At 43.2% G+C, this 24,423-nt stretch overlaps 1 protein-coding gene across 2 annotated transcripts in view; it reads right to left on the reverse strand.

Annotated features, from left to right (window-relative positions):
• The window catches only part of gabrb2b (gamma-aminobutyric acid type A receptor subunit beta2b), a gene marked incomplete at both ends in the record, with an annotated part of 84,844 nt that overhangs the window by 1,665 nt on the left and 58,756 nt on the right, over window positions 1-24,423 (reverse strand). For both annotated transcript variants that reach the window (XM_083764908.1, XM_083764909.1), the window contains 4 exons: window positions 660-800; window positions 2,807-3,051; window positions 6,345-6,497; window positions 11,490-11,627. In XM_083764908.1, coding sequence (XP_083621034.1) covers window positions 660-800; window positions 2,807-3,051; window positions 6,345-6,497; window positions 11,490-11,627 — 677 coding nt within the window. The remainder of the gene's footprint in view (window positions 1-659; window positions 801-2,806; window positions 3,052-6,344; window positions 6,498-11,489; window positions 11,628-24,423) is intronic.

The raw sequence follows: 24,423 nt of genomic DNA on the forward strand, positions 1-24,423 counted from the left end.
TACATGACTGCCTTCCTAAATATGTCCCAAACCGCCCCCCCCCCCCCCCCCCCCCCCCCCCCCCCCCCCTAAGGTCTTCCACTGCTGGCCTGCTCGCTTTGCCTAAAGAAATGGCAACTAAAAAATACGGGGAAGCAGCTTTTTGCTTCTACGGGCCGTCGGCATGGAACGTCAGGCAGCCTCTGTAGACATTTTTAAAGCTCAGCTCAAGACCCACTTCTACAACATTGCTTTTAATTGATCTTTTATTTTATTTTTATTTTTTGTTATTAATGTCCTCACTGCATTACTGCTTGTTTTTTGTCGTTCTTTCTTTTATTCTCCATTGTTCTGTAAAGCACTTTGAGCTGCATTTCATGTCATGAAAGGTGCTATACAAATAAAGTTTTATTATTATTACTTATTGCAATCCAATACCACTGTATTTTTATTTGATTTACGCCTAGCATTATTTATGTTTTATTTCAGATGGGTCATGGTCATGGTAATTAGAAAGGGCACGGGCAGAGGAGAGACGTTTGAGACAAGACAGGGGTCGGATTCAAAGCCCACTTCATGGGGTTTACCACTAAGGATTATGGTCTATGCACTGATTGGCTGAGCCATCAGGTACTCTGGAAAAGTGTTGTGTTTTCACTCTTTTGAGTTTCAACCAATACCTTGTTCTTTTGATCGCTTAATCCTAGTGCTGCATCATCCACAAAGATGGGCTCCCACATTGAGTCATGCCCATCCAGATCCCTCTGTTTCATTCTGGCATACAAAGAATCATCCCGCCCGACAACATTTCCCACCAGCCACTGTAAGCATACAAAATTTGTCATGGTTATTTGACGTTGCAAAGGGTAAAGAAATAGGGATAGGTTTGGTGCAGTTATGAGTGCATTCAAAAGGTAATTGCTTTCTTCATCATCTCCGAGCGGCTGGAACAGCCGGGTACGGAGATTATGTTTTCACGCCGGTCTGTCTGTGTTTTCTGAGTTATTCTTGATCATAGCACAACTCACACTATACAGGAACTCGATTTTTGCCATAACTCGGGCAGGGGCCTATTCTAGATTAAAATTGCCTAATGGGTGGGTGGATGGGTGAGTCATTCAGTTGCCCCCCCCCCCGTCAAATGCACATACAGTATATGGAGTCAAATGCAACATGCACATCATGATGTCAGACACAACATAAAACAAATTGATTGGGGACCCAGGCAGTCAAATGCACATGGAGATTTTCAACATGCATTGATGTCAGACAATATAAAGCATCCAATCGTGAACTGATGTCAGACATAACCGAAACGGCAGGGCCCTGCACATATAGGGAGATCGATCATGCACCGATATGTGATATGAGACACAACTAACACATAGAATGCATGCTTTGAGGGCCAGAAAAGGAGCTGAGAACAGGCAAGACCAGGCAAGTGACACTGACCATGCAGTGATGTGCCCAAAGCAGTCAGATCAACATGCACTGATGTCAGACACAACATGAACTCCAAATAGAAGGATCGGTGTTACAACATAGGTGAATGAACGCCAATTTGGAAATGCACCCAAAAAGCGCTTTCCCTTCTGACCATAATAGAGAGTGACAGAGACTTTACACAAGGATACAAAGCTATTCTACATCTGTAATCACTGGATAGGTGTCAATGGTAGCACATCAATTCTGAGTACAGATTCAAAATCAATGGAAAATCATGGAAAACTGTCTAAGCATAATCATAGTGAATCATAAATATAATGAAAAGAAAAATGACACAATTTGAATCAAAACAACATTCATTAAAGGCCGTGTGTAAACAAAATCACAATAAGACTTTATATAAAATATTAAAATAAATTATTGTTCTTATCTTTTACAGATTATTTAAACATTTTACTGATCTCAGATTTTTGTCAGTGGGTGTTCCACTGCTCAGCTGCCTTGACTGAAAAAAAAATGTCTGATTAAACTATATTAGATGTTTTGACAGGATATCTTGTTAAGCTTGTGACAGAAATGCATACATGTTTACCTGCGATTACGTACACGTCATAACCCCCCCCCCCCCTGCAGCTTCCTCCATTACTGACTGCAACCCATGACTTATACATCTCTGGGTAGGTCACCCTGCCTGCCGGAGATATACTCCACCGAGCACACCTTTCTAGATGTATTTTGGCTAGGCTAGGCTAGTATCCATCCATTATATCATGGGAGAAAAGTAACTGCTCGTTCACCAATAACTACTCAGAACTACGAGCTCATACTGTTTGTATATGGATTCCATTATACAGTAGGCATTCTGGCATTGTAATAATATTGCTCTCATGAGAGAAAACTCAGTTTTTCTACCACTTTTCCTTTCTATCGGTGTATAAGCCAAGGATTCTTTAAAAAATAACGTATTTTTGCTGTCCATAATTCATCACTGTGCTATGATTTGGTGAGTGTCCTTGACTTTTTTTTACTTATTTGGTTTAGCTCCAAAAGGAATTTAAAGTGGACTATGAGCGTAATACGCTAAGGCAATTGGCAGATATAACTTTCTACCTCTCTTTCAGATGCCTGCGTGTCTCATCTGTATTTCAAACATGGGCAGTAAAAACGTATTACCGGTATACTGTTTTTCCTTGACACAGGAGGACAGTCACTAACTACTACCGTATACTACGTTTTACTTAGACAGTTGTGCAACGAAAAGAAAAACAAGAAGAGCAAAGTTACTCAAGATGAATGTTGTACTGGGCAGTTTATGAAGAAATCCACCTCGTTAAACCCTATACAGTACTGTATTCATGAGAAGGAAGATGTTGCTACCTACCTTGTTGGGATCCATCCTCAGCTTCTCGTTGTTGGCCAGCGCCGTCTTCTCGGCCGCCTTCTTCTGGCGCTGAGGGCCCCGTCCGAAGAAGATGTAATTGACCAACGCGTACTCCAGGAGAGCCAGGAACACGAAGACGAAGCAACCCATCAGGTACATGTCGATGGCCTTGACATAGGGGATCTTGGGGAGCGTCTCTCTCAGATGGGTGTTGATGGTGGTCATGGTCAGCACCGTAGTGATACCTGGGGGAGGGAAAGAGACGGGCCACGTTCATTTTAAAATAGGTTAAGAGAGAGAGTTAGGATCTATCGTTTTGTTTGGGATACTAACTGGCAGAAAAGATTGGACAGTGCTACGCAACATGGAAGTAACACTGACTCGAAGCCGTTTATAAATCAGTCAGTGAACGGACGAGTCAACTTTTCACCGCCGTTTGGTCCCCGTCGTCCGTCTGCCCCCCACCACCCACAATCACAATCAGAACCGTTTTCAAAGAGACGAGTAGGATATAAAGGCAGCCTGAAAGGCAAGCATTTGCATTCCAATGGGTGATTGAGCGTCGCGCTCTACGCGCAACGGCCATCAGGTCTGGTGTTTGTTCTCTCTCTTTTCTCAGTGTTTTCAAATGGATTTTTAGGTTGATTTGCAGGTTGGTGCCTTGCATTGTTTCCTCCGCGATCGGTGTATGAATGTGTGTGAATGGGTGAAATAAATACACAATTAAATCTATTTAAGTGCTAAATCTATGTAAGTGTAAGAGGACATACAGTAGACAGTGCATTCAACTTTGTGAGGAAGAAGAGTATTATAATGATGAAGTTGTAACTTTGGTTCATTAGGAATGGGTCCTCTTCAATCTTTATTTTATTTAGTGCATATGAACAGTATATGACACTGAATGTGAAAGCACCTGTGTGGTTCACACAATAATAATTCTCCACCTGATTAAGTCGGCCATGGCCAGTGTAATCCCTCAGTTTGCCCTGCGAGTTTAAACTCTGCATGCAACGTGGTGCACCTTAAGTGATTAAAGGATTTTAAATTCATATCTAAACCTTGGTCTATGCTCATTAGCAGCGAACCCCTGCAGAGAAAATGTGTTGCTCAAAACCTTCAAAAGCCTCAAGCTTGCATGCCCTCGGTGAGGGCAAGCCGAGGGGATAGTTACTGTCAGCCTGTCTCTGCAATTCGATACATTGACTTTGTAGTTACTCTGACTGACACCATACGAGCCCCCACTGACTATCGCAGGGCTGTCGAAGGCCTTGCTTCATGCTTCAACTTTAATTAATCTGTAAAATGAAAACTGAGAAGGAGTCCGTCACTGAAGTTGGCTGACTTCACAAATGTGCTAGTCATCAAACCTGCCTCATTACTGAATTTGTTTTGCGTGCTTTATGTCCGTATGTCCGGGATAAAAGTATGCCTTCCTGGCTACCCATAATAAGATTATATCATCCAAAAGCCGTATAAATTAATTCTACCAGTGGCTATAAATCAAGTCATGTTAAACCTCCTTCAAAATATGCTATATTGGTATAGCGGCATTCCAGTGAATTCCAGCTTAATCAAAACAACTTCTTTGTTTAACCTCAACAAATGTGAGCAATTGTTTGGTTAGAACATTAGAGTAGAATAATCTTTATTTGCCATTTGCACAAGTGCATATAGGACATTTTAGAGCTCAGCTCCCAGGGTCCAAAATAATAATATTATTATTATTATTATCGGTTTCCGTGTCATTACTGCTTTAACTTTGGAAAACTCATTTACACATGAAGGCAATACACACTCAAAAATTTTGGTTTCAAACTAATCTTTGATGCATAGTTCTCCTATGCCACCTGCATAATTCTACTGGAAGGCAGAGGCGTACTGGGTGTACTGGAGCTGTCTGTGCAGTGTCTGAGCAAACATTGACTCAATTATTCCATGACTGCTACAGCCAACAGGCATCAATCTTCAAAACAGGATTCTACAACAGGTCGTTTCGAGGAAGCATTCTGATTGGTTGAAACGGCTTCTAGCCGTGGATCAAACCAGCACCATTCACCACCTAATCAAAACAAATAATTCAGCTGCTCTGTTTTCCCAGAGCGCTAGCAAACTCGGTGGCTAGGCTAGCTAGTTTCTTGGGACATTTGTGGTCGTAGTGACTACATCGGTCATTAAAAAAGTTAGTTTTAAGGGTAACTGTTGTAGAATTGCAATATTACACGAGAGGGTGTGGTTTAACGTGATTATTGCCACGACAGTGATGCGGTAAGGAACGAGACGAAGTCGAGTTCCGCAAGCATCACTGAAGTGAAGTTAATTCAACTTTCCCCAGCTGTGTCTGTGCCAGCTCAACAATAACAACAATGGGGTTGGTGGTGCACACTGCGGGCCACGTGATGGAGGCCTGAAACTGGGTCAAAACAAAAGTGGCTCCTGTTTGGATCGTAGGTGACCCAGCATCTCCCAATATCGCTCCGTTCACCAACCCGGCCCACATTATGGAGCATTACTGCTATTATTATTTTTCATGCAATCCCAATGTGTGGCCTCTCTCTCAGATCATCAAATTCCGGCCAGTCTTCATATCAGCGAGATTGCTTCTTTGTCTAAAGCGAGACCTGAATGGAAGGGCCGACGGAGAAGGCCGCGGTGAAAGGGAGGAAAGGTAAGAATCTTCCTAAACACAGACCCATAATAACACAGACCTCACCCTAACCCTAACCTCCCACGGGGCAGCACACCTAAACCTAACCTTGACCCATGTCTAACCAATGACTAGTCTAAACTAAGTATGCACCCCACAGGCTACTCCATGCAGTTCTTACGTAATCGAGGATGACCCGGCTGTGGGCTGGAGTGTGGGCTAAATGCCTGGTGTATGAATGTGTGTGTGAATGGGTGAATGTAATGCACAGTCTACGTAAAGCGCCTTGGATAAAGGCGCTATATTTACCATTTACCACAAGCTCTTTTCTTTTGTCATAATCACATAAACTCTTAAGGAACAGGGAAACTAGGGGTCATGTAGTTTTGTTGAAAATTTCCTTTTTGTTTTTAACCTCAATCCCTGCACTACTCTCACTGTTGGCCTGTAGAGGCTGTATGGTGTGTAGACAACCACATCTCCGATATACAGAGTCCCGCCAGCGGTGCCGTGTCATTAGTCAGAAGGTTCATTGTTCCGAAATTACTATCCCTATCTCTAACCCTAACCTAAACCTAACCGCAAGCACGGGAGCAAACCTAAACCTAACCGCAAGCACGGGAGCAGTGCATGTTCGGACTAACGGGACTTCGGATCTATGGGTAGTTCCCCCGCCAGCTGCCTCTCTTCAGCAGACAGTGAGGACTTTCATAGGGAGAGTGTAATGCACTCGCACGTTCTTTCCCCAGTCCTGAAAAGCAGGGACAATTTGAAGTGGAAGTGCTCAGAGGCGGCTGCGAGCGCTCCTGAATCATTGAAAACGGATGCCTCGTGGACGCATTGCCTTAAGTGTGCTTTTGACCACATGCTCCAAAATGTACCGGAGAACCTCACCTAGAGCCACCCTCGCGGCGGATGCATCATAGTTGATCCAGAAGGAGACCCAGGAGAGGATGGTGATCAGGATGGAAGGCATGTAGGTCTGCAGGATGAAGTAGCCGATGTTCCTCTTCAGCTTGAAACTCAGGGACAGACGAGGGTAGGAGCCTAGCGAAGGAAGAGGAGAGGAGAGGAGGAAGAGGTGGTGTAACATGAGGGGGCGGAGGGAAAGGGAGAGAGAGCAAATAGAATCACCGTTAGATGAAAGAATATTTCCACTGACCTTGGGTCTCATGGGCTTTATGTATCCAGGTTATGCAATCTCAGACCCCTATCACTCTCAATATATCCGACCTATCAGAAGCCGTTATTGACTTGCCCGGTACACTAAAGACATAACCAGTGGTATACTGTGCCTGCCCACCCATGCCCTCAACACATCATCTCTTATCACATTTTCAAAAGACGTGACACAGCAGTAAGGTTTATTCTCTCCTATAAGTAGTATCAGCACTCACCAGTTTTGCCACCAATACTTGTGTTTATGTACAATATTGTGAGAGAGGGCTGTGGGTGGGTCTCTCTCTCTCTCTCTCTCTCTCTCTCTCTCTCTCTCTCGTTTTCTGCTTATCTGTGCTCAATCTGAAATATGTCCTTCGGCAGGTCCTCGGTTAAGGCAAATTGTGTAAGTTTGCACCTTTTCGGTCCTGTGGGAATTGATGGGACTGTGGTGTCTCTTGTCTGATCGAGTCAACCAAGCAGAAACCCCACCGGGAGGGCATTTTTAAAAAGTGTCCAAGCATGGCGCAACACAACGTCAGCGAGCTAGACAGAAACAGAAGAATGAGCACGACTAGAATTGAATGACAATTAATAATAATTACCTTTGGGGTAATTTGTCACTGTTCAGTTGCATATGGGAGCATATCTGCTATTTTCTGAATAGACAACCCTGAAATCAGGTTTTAACGGGTTAATTGACTTTTAAGTCTAATTCTGCTTGTTACATTTCATGACAACTGTGTTGTAAATGTAATACCTGTATGCAGATAGATCATGAGCGCCACAGTGGAAATCAGTCTGTGACTGTGTTATGTAATTATCGGTTGTGTGTGTGTGTGTGTGTGTGTGTGTGTGTGTGTGAGGGTGTGTGTGTGTGTGTGTGTGTGTTATATTTTTTATTTTAATTTGTACAATGATCATCATACAACCACATCAAACACTTGAAAACAGCAAAATATTCCCCTCCAGTTCACAAATATCACCACTTACAGTTTTGCAATGTCCCGCCCTATATTTGCATACTGGGCCTTGGTTGGTTTATAGCCTGGTTCCAGACAAATCTGGTTGGCTCGTCACCACTTTGTCAATGAAGTCCTCCCACAATTGAGAGGGGCCAGACATAATCTGCCTAGGGCAATATGCATTTCATTGCAAAGGCAGATGAAGGCTGGCTATGCGAGGCCAACTTACAGTAGCATTGTAATTTCAGTTAGGAAGCTAAGTATGTACACCAGCTGTGTCACTGAATGATGTCCCGCGAAGGTAATGGGCCAGTGGGACAGTGAGAGGGTGGCAGGATGCAGACGCAACAGCCAAGCATTATTATTCATGAGGCAACAAGGACATTGTCTGTCCTCAGAGTCAAACAAGGCTCAGGTATTGGATTAATGCCAGAGCGCTTCTGCTGATGCCTGCCTTTCTGCGCGACCCCAGGGTCAGTCCCTTCACTGTCGCAATAGACAGCACGCTAAATGGGAATCCCCCCCCCCCGCGCCCCACCACCGCCCGCCCTCCCTCCACATCCTGGCATAACATAATAGAGACTATACTACACAAGACGACACATGTACGACACGCACAAACACACACGTGTCCAACGAGCTCCCACATACACAGCATACACACATTTCCTATGCATCCAGAAGCATTGTGTTATTAATGTGGGGGGCTGCGCATAGCGGTGGGAGCCAGCATAGACAAGGTTAGCCCCTGAGACGACTGCCAGAGATGGAGTGCGGTGCCGCGCTATGCCTAATTTACGCTCTGTCGCACGCCAGTGCCATGCGGCGAAAATGGCTGATGTACAAGCTCACAACACGCGACGCCGGCATAATGCCTTATTGCCTTTATTGTGTTAATATGTCCCTCTCGAGTACAAACCTCGACCACCCACACTGTGCTCAGCAGAAGCACTGACCCTCTATCCTACAACAGCCCGTGTGAATATGAAAATGTAAAGGGAACTGAATAAGTCATGGTGCCAGACAGCATTTTTTTTTTTTATTGCTGTTAAATAAGTCATGAAGGTCCTCCTGTTTCTGAGGCGGAGTGGTTTAATCTAATCTACATTCACGCAGGAGTTCAACTCTTAGGTAATTAGCTAACGCTCTCATCCAGAGCAATAAGTGCAGATGAATATGGAGAATGAGTAAGCATTTGCATACTGCCATCTTTGCAAGTAGTCTGGTGGTAATAACATTACCAAGCATAATGTGATGGGTAGAGGAAAGTTATTTGTTAACTATTTGTTAAAAACAAGAACAGAACTCTTTGTGTGTGCTGTTCTCAGTCACCATGAGCACACACACACACACACACACACACACACACACACACACACACACACACACACACACACACACACACACACACACACACACACACACACACACACACACACACACACACACACACACACACACACACACACACACACACACACACACACACACACACACACACACACACACACACACACACCTCTGTAGGTGCACAGTGTTGCATAATACATTGAACATGACGCCTCAATTCCACCAGGCGCAGAGTCCCGCAGACACGTTGCGGAATGTATGCAACGCGCTAGCACTTCATCCACTTCCACTCTAGACAATGCTAGTGATTCAAACAAACATTTCATCCCAGAAGTGGCGTATGCACAGCTTTTGGTAAAGTATGCACCTGATCTATTTCATTGTTACGTTTGCTCTACGTGGAATGCAGCCAAATAAACAACACATGTCATATTGACATCATACAGTATCAGCTTTGTTTAGCCTATTACTTTTCACTAGTGTTTCAGGTCTGTATCAACAGAATGTTGTAGGTGATTGCCAAGTGAGATTTCCACTATTTGGTGCAGTAAAATGTTACCAATATGTTTTACCTTTTAGCTTGCACAACCCAGGGGGTGCATGCAACACAGGTTGGGAATCCCTGTACAATCGAAAGTGCAACTTTACCGCTTATTTTCCATTGCTAATTCGCTCACCAAAATGTTTTGCATCATTTAGAATTGTGCAGGCTGCTTTCAGTGTCGAATATGAGCCAGGCAGCAGCAGCAGCTTAAAATGACAAAAATGCTGATCTGGGAAATTACGTTCCCAGAGACAGCGTATATTAGAGCGTTAACACCATAGACACATAGGTCCTCATTTATCAACCGTGCGTACGCCAAAATATGGGTGCACGCCGAAATTACCGCAATTGTCGGCATTTAACATTTCCGCCAAAGCTTGAAATTGAACGTGTGCCAGGACAAAAATCACGTCTGGTCGGGAGCTGTCGTACACTTTGTCCTCACCTGTTTTTCTGCGGAGCAGCATTGTTTGACCAGCTGAGAGGCTGTCACAGGCATCTAAACATATGTTTTCACTCCTAAAATGTATAAAACTATTGTGATTTTTTTTTTCTTTTGTAAAGGCATGTCATATTAAATTGGTAGGATATTTCCAAGTGTGCAAGCAATTCAAATTGCGCAATTAAAAACAATGTTGCAAGTCATGCTTAAGCCATTTAAACAGTGTTTTGCATGAGCGCATACCGGTAGCCCCCCCGACCCCCCCCCCCTCCTGGAATAGTTAACTTCCATGACATGGATCTCATTTGCATAGCTGCAGCTATAGCTTTTCTTTTCGCAGATAAGTAAGCCTGGGACCGAGGCTATGCAGCTATAGTCAAGTCTACCAACAGCAACTGCAATCTACAGCCATGTCTTTCTCGCGTTACGTCTCGTCCTTTTAATTAAGGATAAACCTGACGCGCTCAAATGCCAATAAATGTGACATGCAGACAGTGCCGAGGCAGCGAAAGTGGGGACTGCATCTTTTTTTTTTTTTCGTCATATGGAAAATCACGGGGTGCCAACTTTGGACCTCCACCACTATAGCCTACCACAGGTACCACATAAGGTTTAGGCTAATAATGTCATAAACGTGCATGCAGGTCACAACAGTGACAGAGACAGACAGAACAGGAGCGGAGGAGGAGATGCAGCTATTTGCAAAACAGCATTTGTCACGGGCTGTGCGTGTCCAAACTCATTCCAATGACGTGAGCAATGTTATTTAATTAATGCTTCACAGAATCACAGGTTCAGGTTTTCGTTCACTAATCTTGTTGTATATTAAATGAATAAACATTTTAATAATTGTACAGTATATACAACTAACACACAGTGACAGTTGCTTGGTAACACAATAAAAAGTATTTTTGGCATCGTGACTACGAGCTGTAGTGCGACCCCTCCTTTCAATATTAAAGTGCATGTGTCTCCTGTGGTCAGCACCTCCCTACTTTTGGTGTGCGCTCCTACCTTTTTGTTTGCTATTATGGCTAATTTAAAATGCATTTCCTAGCAGCGCAGAGACCAGCTGAGTCACAGGAGAGAGAACTCTTTGCCTGCATACGCACTATGGTTTATGGAACAACATTCAATATGCATATTAGGGCTTTCTTGCACATTACATTGTATCAATTTCTTTCTTTCTTTTTAGTTTTGCTTTGCATTTTGGCACCCTGTGTTTCTTAACAGTGTTTTTCACCCTTTTAAATTTCAAGGACTAACGGTTTGAAAGATGCATTAGACCCCAAACCTCCATTTGATATAATTCTTTTGGAACCCACATGTACGTCGTAGAGTGTTCATTTAACTCTAATTTAAGAGTCCATTTGGTATTTCTTCACAGACATTTGGTTCACATCAGGCATATAGGCGGGCACTCCCTGGAACCCACCCCAAGGACCCCTGGGAGTCCACGGACCCCACCTGCTTCAAGAACCTGTGTCCTAGATGTATGGCATCCAGTGTACAGTATATACAACTGTGTAACTGTGAGGGGGGGGGGGGCATCATCAAAAATACTTGCCATGGAACATTACCTGTGGAAAAGACTTCAATCTTGGAAATGAGATTGTGGTCCACTATAGAGAACTGGGGCAGCTCTATTCTCTCCACGCCAGTCACAGCATTGTTCCCGCCTCGCCAGTGGAACTCGATGTCGTCTGTGGTGTAGCCATCTACGAAGGGAAGACAGAGGACAATCATTACATGAAGAAGCTACTGTGTATTGTGTTCATTCGTGCAGGTCAGAACATAACAGGGAGATATGGGCAAAAATCTGAAATGATGAAAGGGAGATGACATACCAGCATTTATAAAAAAAAGAACACACATAATTGGGCCAGAGAGAGAGAGGGAGTGAGATACCGGAGTGGTGCTAAACCATTTTCTGCCACATGGACCACAATTGCGACAAGTCTTTTAATTGCAACAGGGCTTTCTGTGGTAGCCCTTTAGCATCATTGTACAATGCACAACTGTAACATGTGTACCTTTTGCAAACTGTTAAAGTATTCAATCAATTCATACTATAAGATCTTCAGGATTGTAGTTCTACATGATTGTATAACGTAGACCCACAAATGTAGACATTCGACTTGGTCGACCAACACCGTCGCACGGAGACTATATACATCAGGATTTATTACCATTATCAATGGTAATCTATTACATAGCATGGGCTCACTTCAAAGAGAGTACCTGTCAATTAATGTGCATTAAACAAATACATTCTAGATGCTGTTGACACCCAGTTGACCCCTCATTATAATAGTGCACCAAGCCCCAGCCGAGGGGGACTGCAATATCATTATGCAAGGTATGTCGTTTTGGAGTGAATTATGGCACAACCTGATTGAATCGTTAGCATCAATATTGTTTCCGTCATCATGTCCACCATCATCGCCATCTGTTGTGTTGAAGGGCATATTCAAGGCTCAGAATCAATTTGTTGATTGAGCTGGGACTGCCGTAGTAGCAAGTGGGTATACAATATAGGGCCCGGTCTCCCAAACAGTGGGTCTGGGATCCGTTTCTTTTGTGGGTTGTGAGTAAATATCGCCTGTAATTTCATTTCCAATATTTTTCATCAACTTTTCATCAATTCAAAAACACAACGTATTTCATGAATATAATCAAGAACAAAAGTTTTTATTGATGTTTAAGTAGTGGCATATCTACGTACGAACTATATGAGCTTGTCGATCTGCTATTTTCACTAGTTTGGGTCCTGGGCAAACATCTAATTTCTCTTTTGGGTCTCGAGCGAAACAGTTTGAGCTAAACTGTTCGACCATCAAAGAGAGAGCATGTCCAGTCTATGTGTCAAGGTGTCCCATAACCCTCCAACAGCTCCCCTATGCCGTGTGTGCTCATCTGAGACACCTGAGTAACCATCTGCTGGGCAAATGCAGGCCCGCGGACCGACCGGTAAATACACACCTGAATAATAGGGACGAAAAAATGCAAAGTGATCATTTATTAAAGCAGCTTTCACAGGCGGTCATGGCGTGACCACAGGAGCCCTGAATGTACGAACATGACCCAACGCACACGGGAGCAAATCTGTGTTCTGTGTTTTGTCCTGCGTGCTGCTAAATGTTTAAATACGAAAACCGAGCGCCTATCCTCCCGCCCTGAAAAAGAAAGGAATGAAAGAACGAGGAAAAACAAACAAATCAGTAGCCCAAAAACACGTACATGCGCCACACACTCCACCCCCTGTGCCTTTTCACTCTCGTTGCACCGAATCGGTGGTGGCCATGTCAGCAGGGCTGCAAATTACACACTGGGAATAATAAATGATTGAGCAATGGGCTGCATCGTAGAATCACCGATGACGACGATGTACTGTAAGAGAAAATAAATAATAAGACGTCATGGGGGGGGCGTGAAGCACGGGCTCTTGCATAATCCGCTGGAATGTCTGTGCTGGAGGGCATAGCGCGGTGAGCTCAGAGGGATGAACGCATGCGGCGCAGGGTGGTTGATGATGCCGAGGCCTCTGAAGAAGGGGGTGCCTGGCCGTGCCCGAGTGTTTCTTAAAGTCTCCTACTATATACACAGAAAGGCAAATTATGCATGCGAGTATAGTATGTATGTGTGCTTCCGCGGCATGTGCTGAAAGGGATCAAATCAAACACCGCCATATGCAGAGGCTTGAAACGTGGCTGCAGCTCTGTGGCAGTGTAGTTTTCTATAGCCTACGGAATGCAAATGAACAACTGTCTTTTTGTTCCATCGATACGTGTAAGAAAATCCCTGCGCAATTATTTGTCATGCTTCTAGCAGATATAAACATTGTGTGTGTAGTGTTGGGAAGGGGGGGGGCGAGTGTGAGGAAACGATAAAACAGGGAGTATGCTGTATATGAATATACAGTGCATAGATTTAGTGTACAGTATTATACACATACAGAGGTGTGGTGGATAAGAGATGTTTGATGGGGAAACTCCCTGCAGTCCCATACTGTATAGCCTACCGTTTCAGTGAATACTCCTGAATTCACATCTCCATTCCTGTCCTTATCATTCTATCTTTATTTCCCTGTCTTTCCCGACCCCCTCCCTCTATTTCTCTCTCTTTCTCCCCTCCCCCCCCCCCCCCTCCTCTCTCAGTCTCCACCTCTCCTGCCTCTCACATGCCCTGTTCTCCTTAATTAATACTTGTGTGACCCATTTAGCTGCTTTGAATTATTAAAGCCAGTCCTTCGCTGACTGCATCCACCATCCTCACACGCTATGACTGCCTACTGTTCCTGTTGGCTAGCGATGAAAGTAGTGGAATCCTGGCACAAAGCTTCTATTTTAAGTGTGTACTCCATCCTTTTATACTGCATTAACCGTGGTGTCCCCGTTTTGGTCAAATGTTCACATTTTAATACCGGCATGCATCACAATGCGTCGCCTTGCGATGCATTGTGAGCTTGTGGATCTCGCCTATGTTCGCCATTTGTCGAATGATTAAATATACCCTGTAGGTAGGGCTTAAGTGGTTCACACATGGGCTTTTTCAGCACAAGAATCCATGTCTTGCAGTATTCACCTCAGCATTTTCATGTGAAAACATGTTGGGTTGAAGAGTGACACGTGTGTCATCCCCATTTGAAATCCAAGCTGATAATGATGAGGCATCTCTTCTAAACGTATAAGCTTTCCATTTGAAAAGCTTTCTGAAAAGCCCTTTCAAGGCTTGAGAAAATGCAAAGAAACACACCCAGCTGTTTTCAAAGCAGCACAAGGGAAACTCAATGACCAAGGAATTAGATTCAGTAGCCATAAGTTCCAATGTTAGCCAAAATTCTGAAAACATAAATTACCATATAAATGAAAGGTTTTACACAGTCATTTAATTTGTATATCGTTGCTGTCGGGAGGAAACCTCATAAATCCATTTTTGAGGTTTTTGATATTTTTTTTGGCATAAATCAGTGCTATTGAACACCCTTTACGTCTGCGTGTTGTTTCGAAAATATTGAACCAATGGAAAGTAAAAGTAAAAAGGACAAAACCTCTTAACTCCATTGGACCCTCAAAATGTCTGCTAAAGCAACTAACTCCACCACCTCTCTCCCTCTCATGGAAGTAATTAACATATAAAGTTACAACACCAACTTTGATGAGGCTGTATTGCTTTGTTATATATAAGGTTTTCTTAATTTCCTGAAAAAAATATATTTGAAAAAATAATGAACAGCAGAGGTATATTACAATTGGCTTAAGGGAGGACCGCCTGACAGGCCACATCGTCATGCTGCAGGTCACTACAGTATGACTCTAGCCTGAAAGAACGTTGCCTTTGATTGGCATAGAGGGGCGGATCAAACTCGCGCTAGAAACGGACACTGGCCTATTGGTTCACCAACCTATACGTGCATGCCTTCTGCTGATAATTTATGTCCTCAGTTCATTGCAATGTGGTAAATATTAACAACTTGTAGATTACAAGCGGACACTTAATGATTATTTTTATAGCACTAAACGACAGATGCCACTGTTGATTTGATGGCAGTGACAAACAAAATATCTGTCTTGGAGGTAATTATGTGCAAATCACTTTCATTATTCTGGAACAATTATAAGTCATTTCCAAATAATGAGCGAGATATGCAATTCTTCCGACTTGTGAGCAAATCAAAAACCCTTTTCTTAAATATCTTCCCTGGTCTTTGGGCTTGGATTGTTGAGGTGTGACACATACACTTAATTCCATTGTTTCTATGTCACTGAGCCTCCATTCTCTGTCATGGTTATATCAACCATGATATCAACCACAAAAAGAGAGGAAGAGGCAGAGAGAGTGGCAGTAGCCTATGTAGTACGTAATACATGTACTACCTGCATGTCGCTTAATGGAAGTAACTGATTTTAACAACAACTAGAACTGCACTCTGCCGAGTGCCTACTTGCTTGTTGCACACAAGTAGGCCATAAATGGCTTTCGATGGTGACGTATATGTCGATCAGTGTCGGGTGGATTAAAGGAAATGCCTCTATGTATATGTATATGTAATTTGTAAGTTGATTAGCAGCATAATGTGGTTACTTTGCGCCCCGTTTGATGCGTATGTATCGTGCCAGCATATGACGTCAGGGTATAACTGGTATAACTAGCTCTCAATGACGACGTAATAAAGATGTGGATTAAAGGACCCAATGACAGGGTTTAATTGGTTTTCGATGGTGACGTAAGGACGATATGTTTTAGTGTCGGGAGGATTAAAGGTAATGCCCCTATGTATACATGTATGTATACATGAATGTAATCTGGCACCACTGCCGTATCAGGCACAAGTAGTCATTACGTCATATGCTGGGACGGCCATAACTACCTGAACCCTAACATCTCTATTAAGGGGGGAAAGATTTGCTGAAAATACTGTAGCTGATCTAAAAGAAGAAGAACGCAGTGCATTTCAACACGCTGCTTAATTGAAGTTATTTGATATAGAGGATGGGGGGCGGGGGGGTGTTATTAGTTTACCAAGTATAGAGGGTTTAAGTGGTGAGGGGGGAAGCAGAGTGAAAGCGAGAGAGAACTCTCCCCGATATGTAGCAATGTCGAACTGTGAACTGAATAACAAGTGATGACAGATAAGAGGGAAGGTAAACAAGATGGAGTGAAAGAGAGGGAAAGGAGAAGTCTCCCAATGCACTGCCAGGGTCTCCTCGAGTCTGTCAGTGGGGAGAGATTCAGACCTAACCTATATAGACTTGATGAACTCACAGTTGTGATGTGATGAAATAGCAGAGTTTCCCATGTAGGAGACAGTCAAACAGGGTCTATACGAGTCTGTCAGTCAGTGGCAAGAGCCAACCCAGGCTGAAAGATGTGATGAATTAGCCCTGCTTGCTTGAAGACCATGCAGAAGCCTACCGTGGCCAAGGATATGATAAATTCTCATTTGGATGAATATTAGACGTTTGGTTTCCCATAGGAGACCTGGGTTCAGATCCATAGGAGGCCTTGCTATGTTTCACCAGTTTCAATTGAAACGGGCCTCCAACCTCAGGGGGGCCTCCGAGCTCCGACTGAACGCCAGGTGTCAGCCACCCCCGTTACACTTATTTCCTCCCATAATGATAAGTTACACTTATTTCCTGTTAATAACCTGGGTAAAATGTGCAGCATTGGGAGGTAAAGGGGAGACACTTTATTGTGAAGGGACGACAGGATGAGGAGAGGTGTTGTTGCTGCATATTTGTCGAGAGTAATGGCTGTGCGTGATATTGAACAGTCAAAACTATTTGTAGCAACAGAATAATTATGTCATAGTTATATTTGGGGGCCTCATATTTGGTCTTGAAACGGGCCTCCTTATTCCTAAGGCCGCCCCTGTTCAGATCACAGCGGTCTGCTACACTAGCAAAAAACATTCCTCTCAAGGATTCCAGAATCTGGGAACAATAAATGGACCTAAAAATAAATGGATTTGTTGGTGATAGCATCAGCCGAGATAACATAGGACGGAAAAGAGGGGGGGGGGAAGCTATTTCACTTGGATCCTGGCATATCTCACTGGGTAAATCTAACTGCAGGCTTCTTCTACAAAGCTTATGCAATAATGTCTCAATTGATTTGTTTTAATGGGCAAAGGAGGGTTTTAAATGGAGATAATAAAGAAAAAATAATGTAGCTTGGGGGGATCCGTTTCTTTTAAGACATTTCTTTCCTAAACTACAAATGAACAACATTGAGATATTGACAGATTATTTATTGTCATGTCATGCAATAGCAATCTCAGCTGTAGTAACAGATTAAACACTTCTTCACTTGCAAACATAATCGCCTTTTCACTCAAAACTGAGTGTCACCTTCAGCAGAAAGCAACATCCGAAAATCAAAGACCCACACAGCTGGCTTGATTCTTTATCATCTTAACATGTTTATGCTGTGCCAACAACCAACTCCCTGAATTCACCTGGAAAGTAGAGGTTCGGGACAGGGAGAGCCATTGCAGGGCATAATGGCAAAACATGCTAAACAGAACAAGAGATGCTGTTGAAACATCCCAAGAAGACTTGTAGTGTTAACAGTGAATGCACTGGGAGGGTTTGTTTCCACAGTAACCAGCTGTACAGGCACCGACTGAATGCGTAGCAAGAGACTATAGGAGTACACACACACGCACACACACACACACCACACACACACACACCACACAGTGCCATGTGCATGTTATGAATCTACAGACAATGGATCAATTCAAACTGGTTCAACCTTCCGAGTAATCGTGTGTGTGCGTGCGCACGTGCACGCGCACTATGGGGGAGGATATTCCACTTCTAAACAAGGCTCAGATACATTTTTGATCACCATGCAGTTCAAAGCAACTTTAATGTTATTCTTGGTGTCCAATTAATAGTATCTCCAAACTTTGTTGGTGTGCGGTGAGCACAGCCGGTTTGTGTGCCTGGGCAGGAATAGGAACATCTAAAGCCAAAACAGATAAATAAATAAACCACACAAGCCCCAGGGTGTGAAGCAGTCGCTCCCGGAGGACGTGTGCAGTTTCCAAAAAACTGTGTCTGATAGCAATGAGATAGCAGGCGGGGAAATCGGTGGAGGATCTGTCCATATGATGTGGGTCACTGGTGTGGAAAATGTGACCATTACTTGGTGGGGATGCTGTGATGAGATGATAGCTTCACTGCAACAACACTGACAGCTAGCACTGTAAAATAACCGTAATAATGTGGCATTGGCAATGATAAAGAATGTGCGTGTGTGTGTGTGTGTGTGTGTGTGTGTGTGTGTGTGTGTGTGTGTGCCCATTACCTCGTTTGTGAGCATGTGTGTGGACTGTCTATATTCATGGTCCGATACTACTGTGGCTCTCACTCTCTACTCGTCTGAAAGCAGTCGTGTTTGAATGTCACTCTCTCCACTGAGCGGCCCGTCCGTCCCCTCAACAGTTATTTAAGCCATGCAGCATTAACAACATGTATGGCAGGGCGCCTCGGTGTTCTGTTGTTAATGGTTGAGTGACCTGCAGGCTCATGATGATTTATTGAACAGGTGCCCAGCTGCTAGACTTGTGAAATCAATGTTGCATCCACTTTTGCCTTGAGCCAGCCTACTGTGAAGGTGGAGCGACAGCAAGGCATATTCGTCGTAAACTACATTATCGTAACACTGACCCAGACCACCAGGAGTTTAACATGTTTGAATGATGCATGAGTGTGTGTGTGTGTGTGTGTGTGTGTGTGTGTGTGTGTGTGGGGGGGGGGGGGGGGCTGTAGGCAAAGTCTTGTATATGACCTACTGCACTCACTGGAGCCCCCAAATGTGCATGCATTATGGATATTCTGGGTAAGACGAAAGTAAACAAATGCGGGCTGAGAAGGCTAAGCATGGAGCCTATAAGCATCTCTCTCAGCATCCCAAAAACCATGGTCCTTGTGCGGGTCATTACGATAAACTTGGACTACACCTGCTGTGCATTACTGCAAGGTCTATGACAGGTCAGTGGAGTTGGTCAAACGTTTGCATTTCAAGGATTCTCAGTTTTATGCATAGGCCACAGACAGCCATTTTATGTTTTCTCTTTCATTCCATGGGACCAATCTACACTGTGAAGTCCTGGGTCAAGGACTCTTACAGGTCCATTTCCATTTGGACTCTTATGGGTCCATTTGGGTCCATTTCTACACTCGCTGTGTTTCATAACGGCATGGGTCCATTTCCTAACTGTCAATCATTTAGCTGCCAACGTGCCACAGAGTAAGGTATATACCGTAGAGATGGATTTCATGTGGAGAAAGGCTCATGGTTTTAGCACTGCAATGGATCAAAGCTACAGTTTGTATACGAATATGAAATGTCAATATCTAGGTGTGAACAAGTTCAATCTATGATTACGCGGGTGTCTAAAGTTTCAGTTCTCCGTTTTCAGACTGTTTATTGATCCTGGACCAAACAAGTAACTTTTAAATGGAATCAAATCCCTATTTGACTGAATCAAATACCACTGTCGTTTTGTTAATGTGGGGTTAGGGCACTTCAAAATAATATATCTAAGAAGGCATTACAAACAATAAAAATCACACCTGTGTCTGAAGTGAGGGGCGCTCTAATCATCAATCATCATCATCTCATTCCGGCCAATCACAATTTGCGTTCTCACTTTTGTCTTCAATGTTTGCTTTTTCGCACGCACTCAAAACTCGCCATTCATTGTCAATGGCAATCAATGTTTGTGTCAGGACAATGTTTGTGTTTACACAAACCCTCAAAGCTGGACATAGGAGGGGCTAGTGCCCCCCAAAGAACTGGACACAAAACACACAGAACCATTCAAAAGGTATATTCTGAACAGATTTTTAACCAACCACACATTAACAAGACAGGGTCAAATGACGGCATGGCATCCCTGTCGATCTCTGATGTTATGTGGCTCGGTCTACGAGGTCAATCATCTATCTATGATGTCAGCACAATGATTACAATTAACTTGGCAAACAAGATGGTGACTGATGTCGAGCAAGACGTTGAACCTCTAACAGTTACTGCTCCTGATGTGCAGGTTGGTGCCTTGCATGGTTTCCGCCGTCATCAGTGTATGAATGTGTGTGTGAATGGGTGAATGTAATGCACAATCTATGTACTGTAAGGCGCCTTGGATAAAGGAGCTTGTATAATGCACCATTTACCATTTAGATGACTCAGTCATCTATTTCTATGACATCAGTCAGCATATTTTTGCCAAGTTTCAGCCCATATCAAACCTCCATACAACTGAAGTTCTGAAAAGTTAAGTTGTGATAAATATTGAGGGATTTTCTTCCTCAGCCTTCATACAATAGAGCGTACAGTATGCACATGCATAAAGTGAGTGGCAGATAGAGTTGCAAAGTGAGTTTAACGTTGTTTAATGCAATCATGTTCTGTTCTGTTTGGATGTATATGGGCTGTCAAGGCCATGCAGAAAGTAGTTATTTTGCCACTCAGTAGGCGTTCCTGCATAACTTCCGGGTATGATGATGATGATGTCACTCGCATACCCTTTATAGTGCAATGCACAATACATTCTGCACTAGAGACCCGCGGATGGTGGATTTAGCCGTGGATGGTGGTGCAGGTGATATAAATAGGATGATGCGGTTGGATAGCGGGCGTATAATGAGGTTGCGGGTGACAAAAAAACTCCATCCGCAGGTGTCTATTCTGCACTGATCAGTCCAGGGGTTTGCAAAGATTATCATAGACCACAATTGGTGGTCTATGGCTCTCCAAAATTGGGATCAGAAGTGGGCCCAAAACTCAGTCTGGCAGCAATATATTATTAACCCATTTTGGGTGTTTTAAACATTATGTTATAATTTAGCTATTGAAAAATTAGCAGATCTAACAAGCACATACATTAGCAGACCTACAAGCTCGTAGCGCGCCACTCGGTGGCGCGCTACGAGCTTGTAGGTCTGCTATTTTCGAAAAATCGTGAAAATGTGGCTCAAATCCTGAGAGAAAACTGTCAGGATTTAGAAGACATTTTATGAATTTCGACGTCGGGCCTAAATGGGTTAAAATTAAATAAAGGTTCTTTGGGGTGAAGTTGGAGATCTTTTTGGATTTCCAGACACACTCCATCCTTTGGCATTTGTGCCAGAAGCAACAAATACCGTCATACATCCATGGGAAAGATTTAGTAGGGGGGTACCAGGGGGATCTAATCTAGTTCTGCACCAGTAAATCTACATCGCCATGAGAAATCAGAACCGAGGTTGGATCAAAGGCTAAAGAACATTTCCCAGCAGAGAGGCGGTTTAGAATGTGAGCACGAGTAAACACATTTACAGGGGTCGATTGTCTAACTTAAAAGACCAATCAAGCCGAACACATTAATGGTCGGTAAACATGTTCCTCGGAACAAAGTCCGACCAGTTGCACTTCACATCACATAGTCTGCCCAGACTAATAAAAATGGCCACGTTAAGAAATGTAGCAGTGAAAGCGCTCGTATAGCATCACCCACATGAAGGTTGTTGAAAACAATAATAATTTAGGTTAGAGGGCAGTCTCTGAATTCCTGTACGAGGGAATGATTTGTGCCAGGAGGGACAGTAAATTAAAATGAGATAAAAAAGGTATTTCATGTCCAACTTTAGTCATGTGTAAGTCGGATGAGGAGAAGAGCCCACAGCTCACTACCAGACATGAAAAGCAGCTCTTAGGCAACACAGCACGTCCTCCAACCGTCCTTCATCTTTGGGAGTGCTGGGGGACCATATTCGACGCTTCTACCAGGTTTTGAGTCAAATGGATCAGTGATTCTCAAATCTTTTTTTATTTCAAGAACCCCAATTTGAAATGCATTAGATTGATACATTATTTATGTTACCCCAGTCTATTGCTATGCAGGAGTATGCTTACGAACACCAAAGTACTTGTAGCGGTGCCAGTCCACGGGAGAATAAACTAAGAGAATAAAACAAGCCAATTTATTTTTTCTTTCTTTTTAAAGATTCCCTCTTCACCCGAGTCTATTGAACATATTTTATTGTTAAGATATGATTTGGTTTGTTATGGTCTGTCATTTGGTCCAGAATTCATTTAGGCCTACTGTCTATCAGTAAATGGTTGCATTTACATAGCGCCTTTATCCAAGGTGCTTTACATAGATTCACCCATTCACACCGATGGCGGCGGAAACCATGCAAGGCACCAACCAGCACATCAGGAGCAATTAGGGGTTCAGTGTCTTTCTTCAAGGACACTTCGACACCAACTCTGGGGGAGCCAGGGTTCGAACTGGCACCCTTGCGGTTACCATCCAGCCACTCTACCCCTGAGCCACAGCCGCCATCAGAGAAATGTAGGTATAGATGTGAAATAGCCATTGAAAGCATTGTGAGCTTGAAGATTGGTTATTTTCAAAACATTTTGAAATATTCTGAAATAATTGAAAAAATAAACATTTGGGGAATGGGACATTTTCTGCCTACTTATAGTAGTATAGATAGTAGTAGTACTTTTGCTATACTTCAAGGACATTTTGAAGCCAATACTTCTCAAGAAGAGTTCTGAAATCAGGACTTTTACTTGAGTAATTCTACATTGTCAGTCATGTTGACACTTGGATGACACATCGGAGAACTTCTTCCACTACTGAAGATAAGGCACTCATCAGGAGGGACAAGGTCAAAGGCAGGGCAATCTGATGATATCTCCGGGAGAAACCATCCACCTGAATCCATCCAGCACGGCAAAAAAAACTGCAATCCACAAATACACTCTGCAAACAGTACACTACATCTGACTCAATCCCAGAGGGGTGGGAAGCTCATTTTGATCTTTTAAACTCATCTGCCCAAGTGGGAGCAGGAGCTTGCCGTTGTGTCAGATGTACAGTATTTTATTACATTCCAATCACACCCTAGAGAGGGCTTAGTTACTCTAGATAAAATACACACAGCGTTCTAATTGTGTTGCGCCTTGAGTGCTCTCATAATGCAGATTACTGGGAGACGTTGGCCAGTGATTGCTACCGCTGTGGGCAACGCTTTGGTCATCACACCTATTCTGCAAAATCACATTTTTAACCCATTAAGACTTCAGGCCGATTCCACAAATGCCTTCTGAATCAGTAGTTCTCAAGCTTATTATAGGCTACTATAATTCAGAATTATTCAATAATGTTTTAAATACTTTAAAGATATAGCCGTAGAAAAATAGAACGCTGAAGTTGAGAGAAAGAATACCATAGAATTAACATATTTGTTTAAAAAAATCTTGAAAGAACTACTGGTTTAGAGGGCATTTGTAGAACCGGCCTCAGGTCTTAATTGGGTTACCTATTAAAACCTGGAAAGCATCAACTGTCATTTTATTCTAGATTTGAACCACATTAACCATTCATTTATACTTTTGCTATTCAAAAATATCAGATATACAAATAAATAATGAAGAGCGGGAAATTCAACAAAGACAGGACATTAAAGCTACAGATATTACATACTGTAGGCTGTAAATAAAATTCTGCCGGACATTATGTTTTGCTCTTTGACTCCAGGGACTGTCTACTAATGTACGACGTGCCCTTTAAGTTGTTTTCCAACTTTCTTTTCCTCCTCCGCGCATTCTCATTCAACAGACCATTGAGAGCAGACAAACAAGGACATCTTCAGCATGATTAATATTCTATTCTACGACTTTTGTTGCATGTGTTAATTTGACGATGATAACAAACGCGTGAACTTTCTTGTGGAACTGAAACATTGTGGACTCATCGCTCCTTGCACAACATACCGCTGCTGACTCAGCAACAACCGCCGCTGAGACAGCTTGTTTTCAACTTTTGTCTCAAACAACTGGAAAAGGTCAGAAGGGAATGGATGTGAAAGTGCATGGAAGTTACACTCGAACCTGTCAAAGCTTGTTAAAACAGACGTTGCAGTGGCTCCACTCCAGCATCTTTGAAGGCAGACTAAAGCCAAGCAAAGTGTGTGAACCGCATGATAACCCATAGCGTCCCTA

The sequence above is a fragment of the Protomyctophum parallelum genome (genome assembly GCF_964188405.1).
Source record: "Protomyctophum parallelum genome assembly, chromosome: 1".
In the NCBI taxonomy this organism is placed as follows: Eukaryota; Metazoa; Chordata; class Actinopteri; order Myctophiformes; family Myctophidae; genus Protomyctophum; species Protomyctophum parallelum.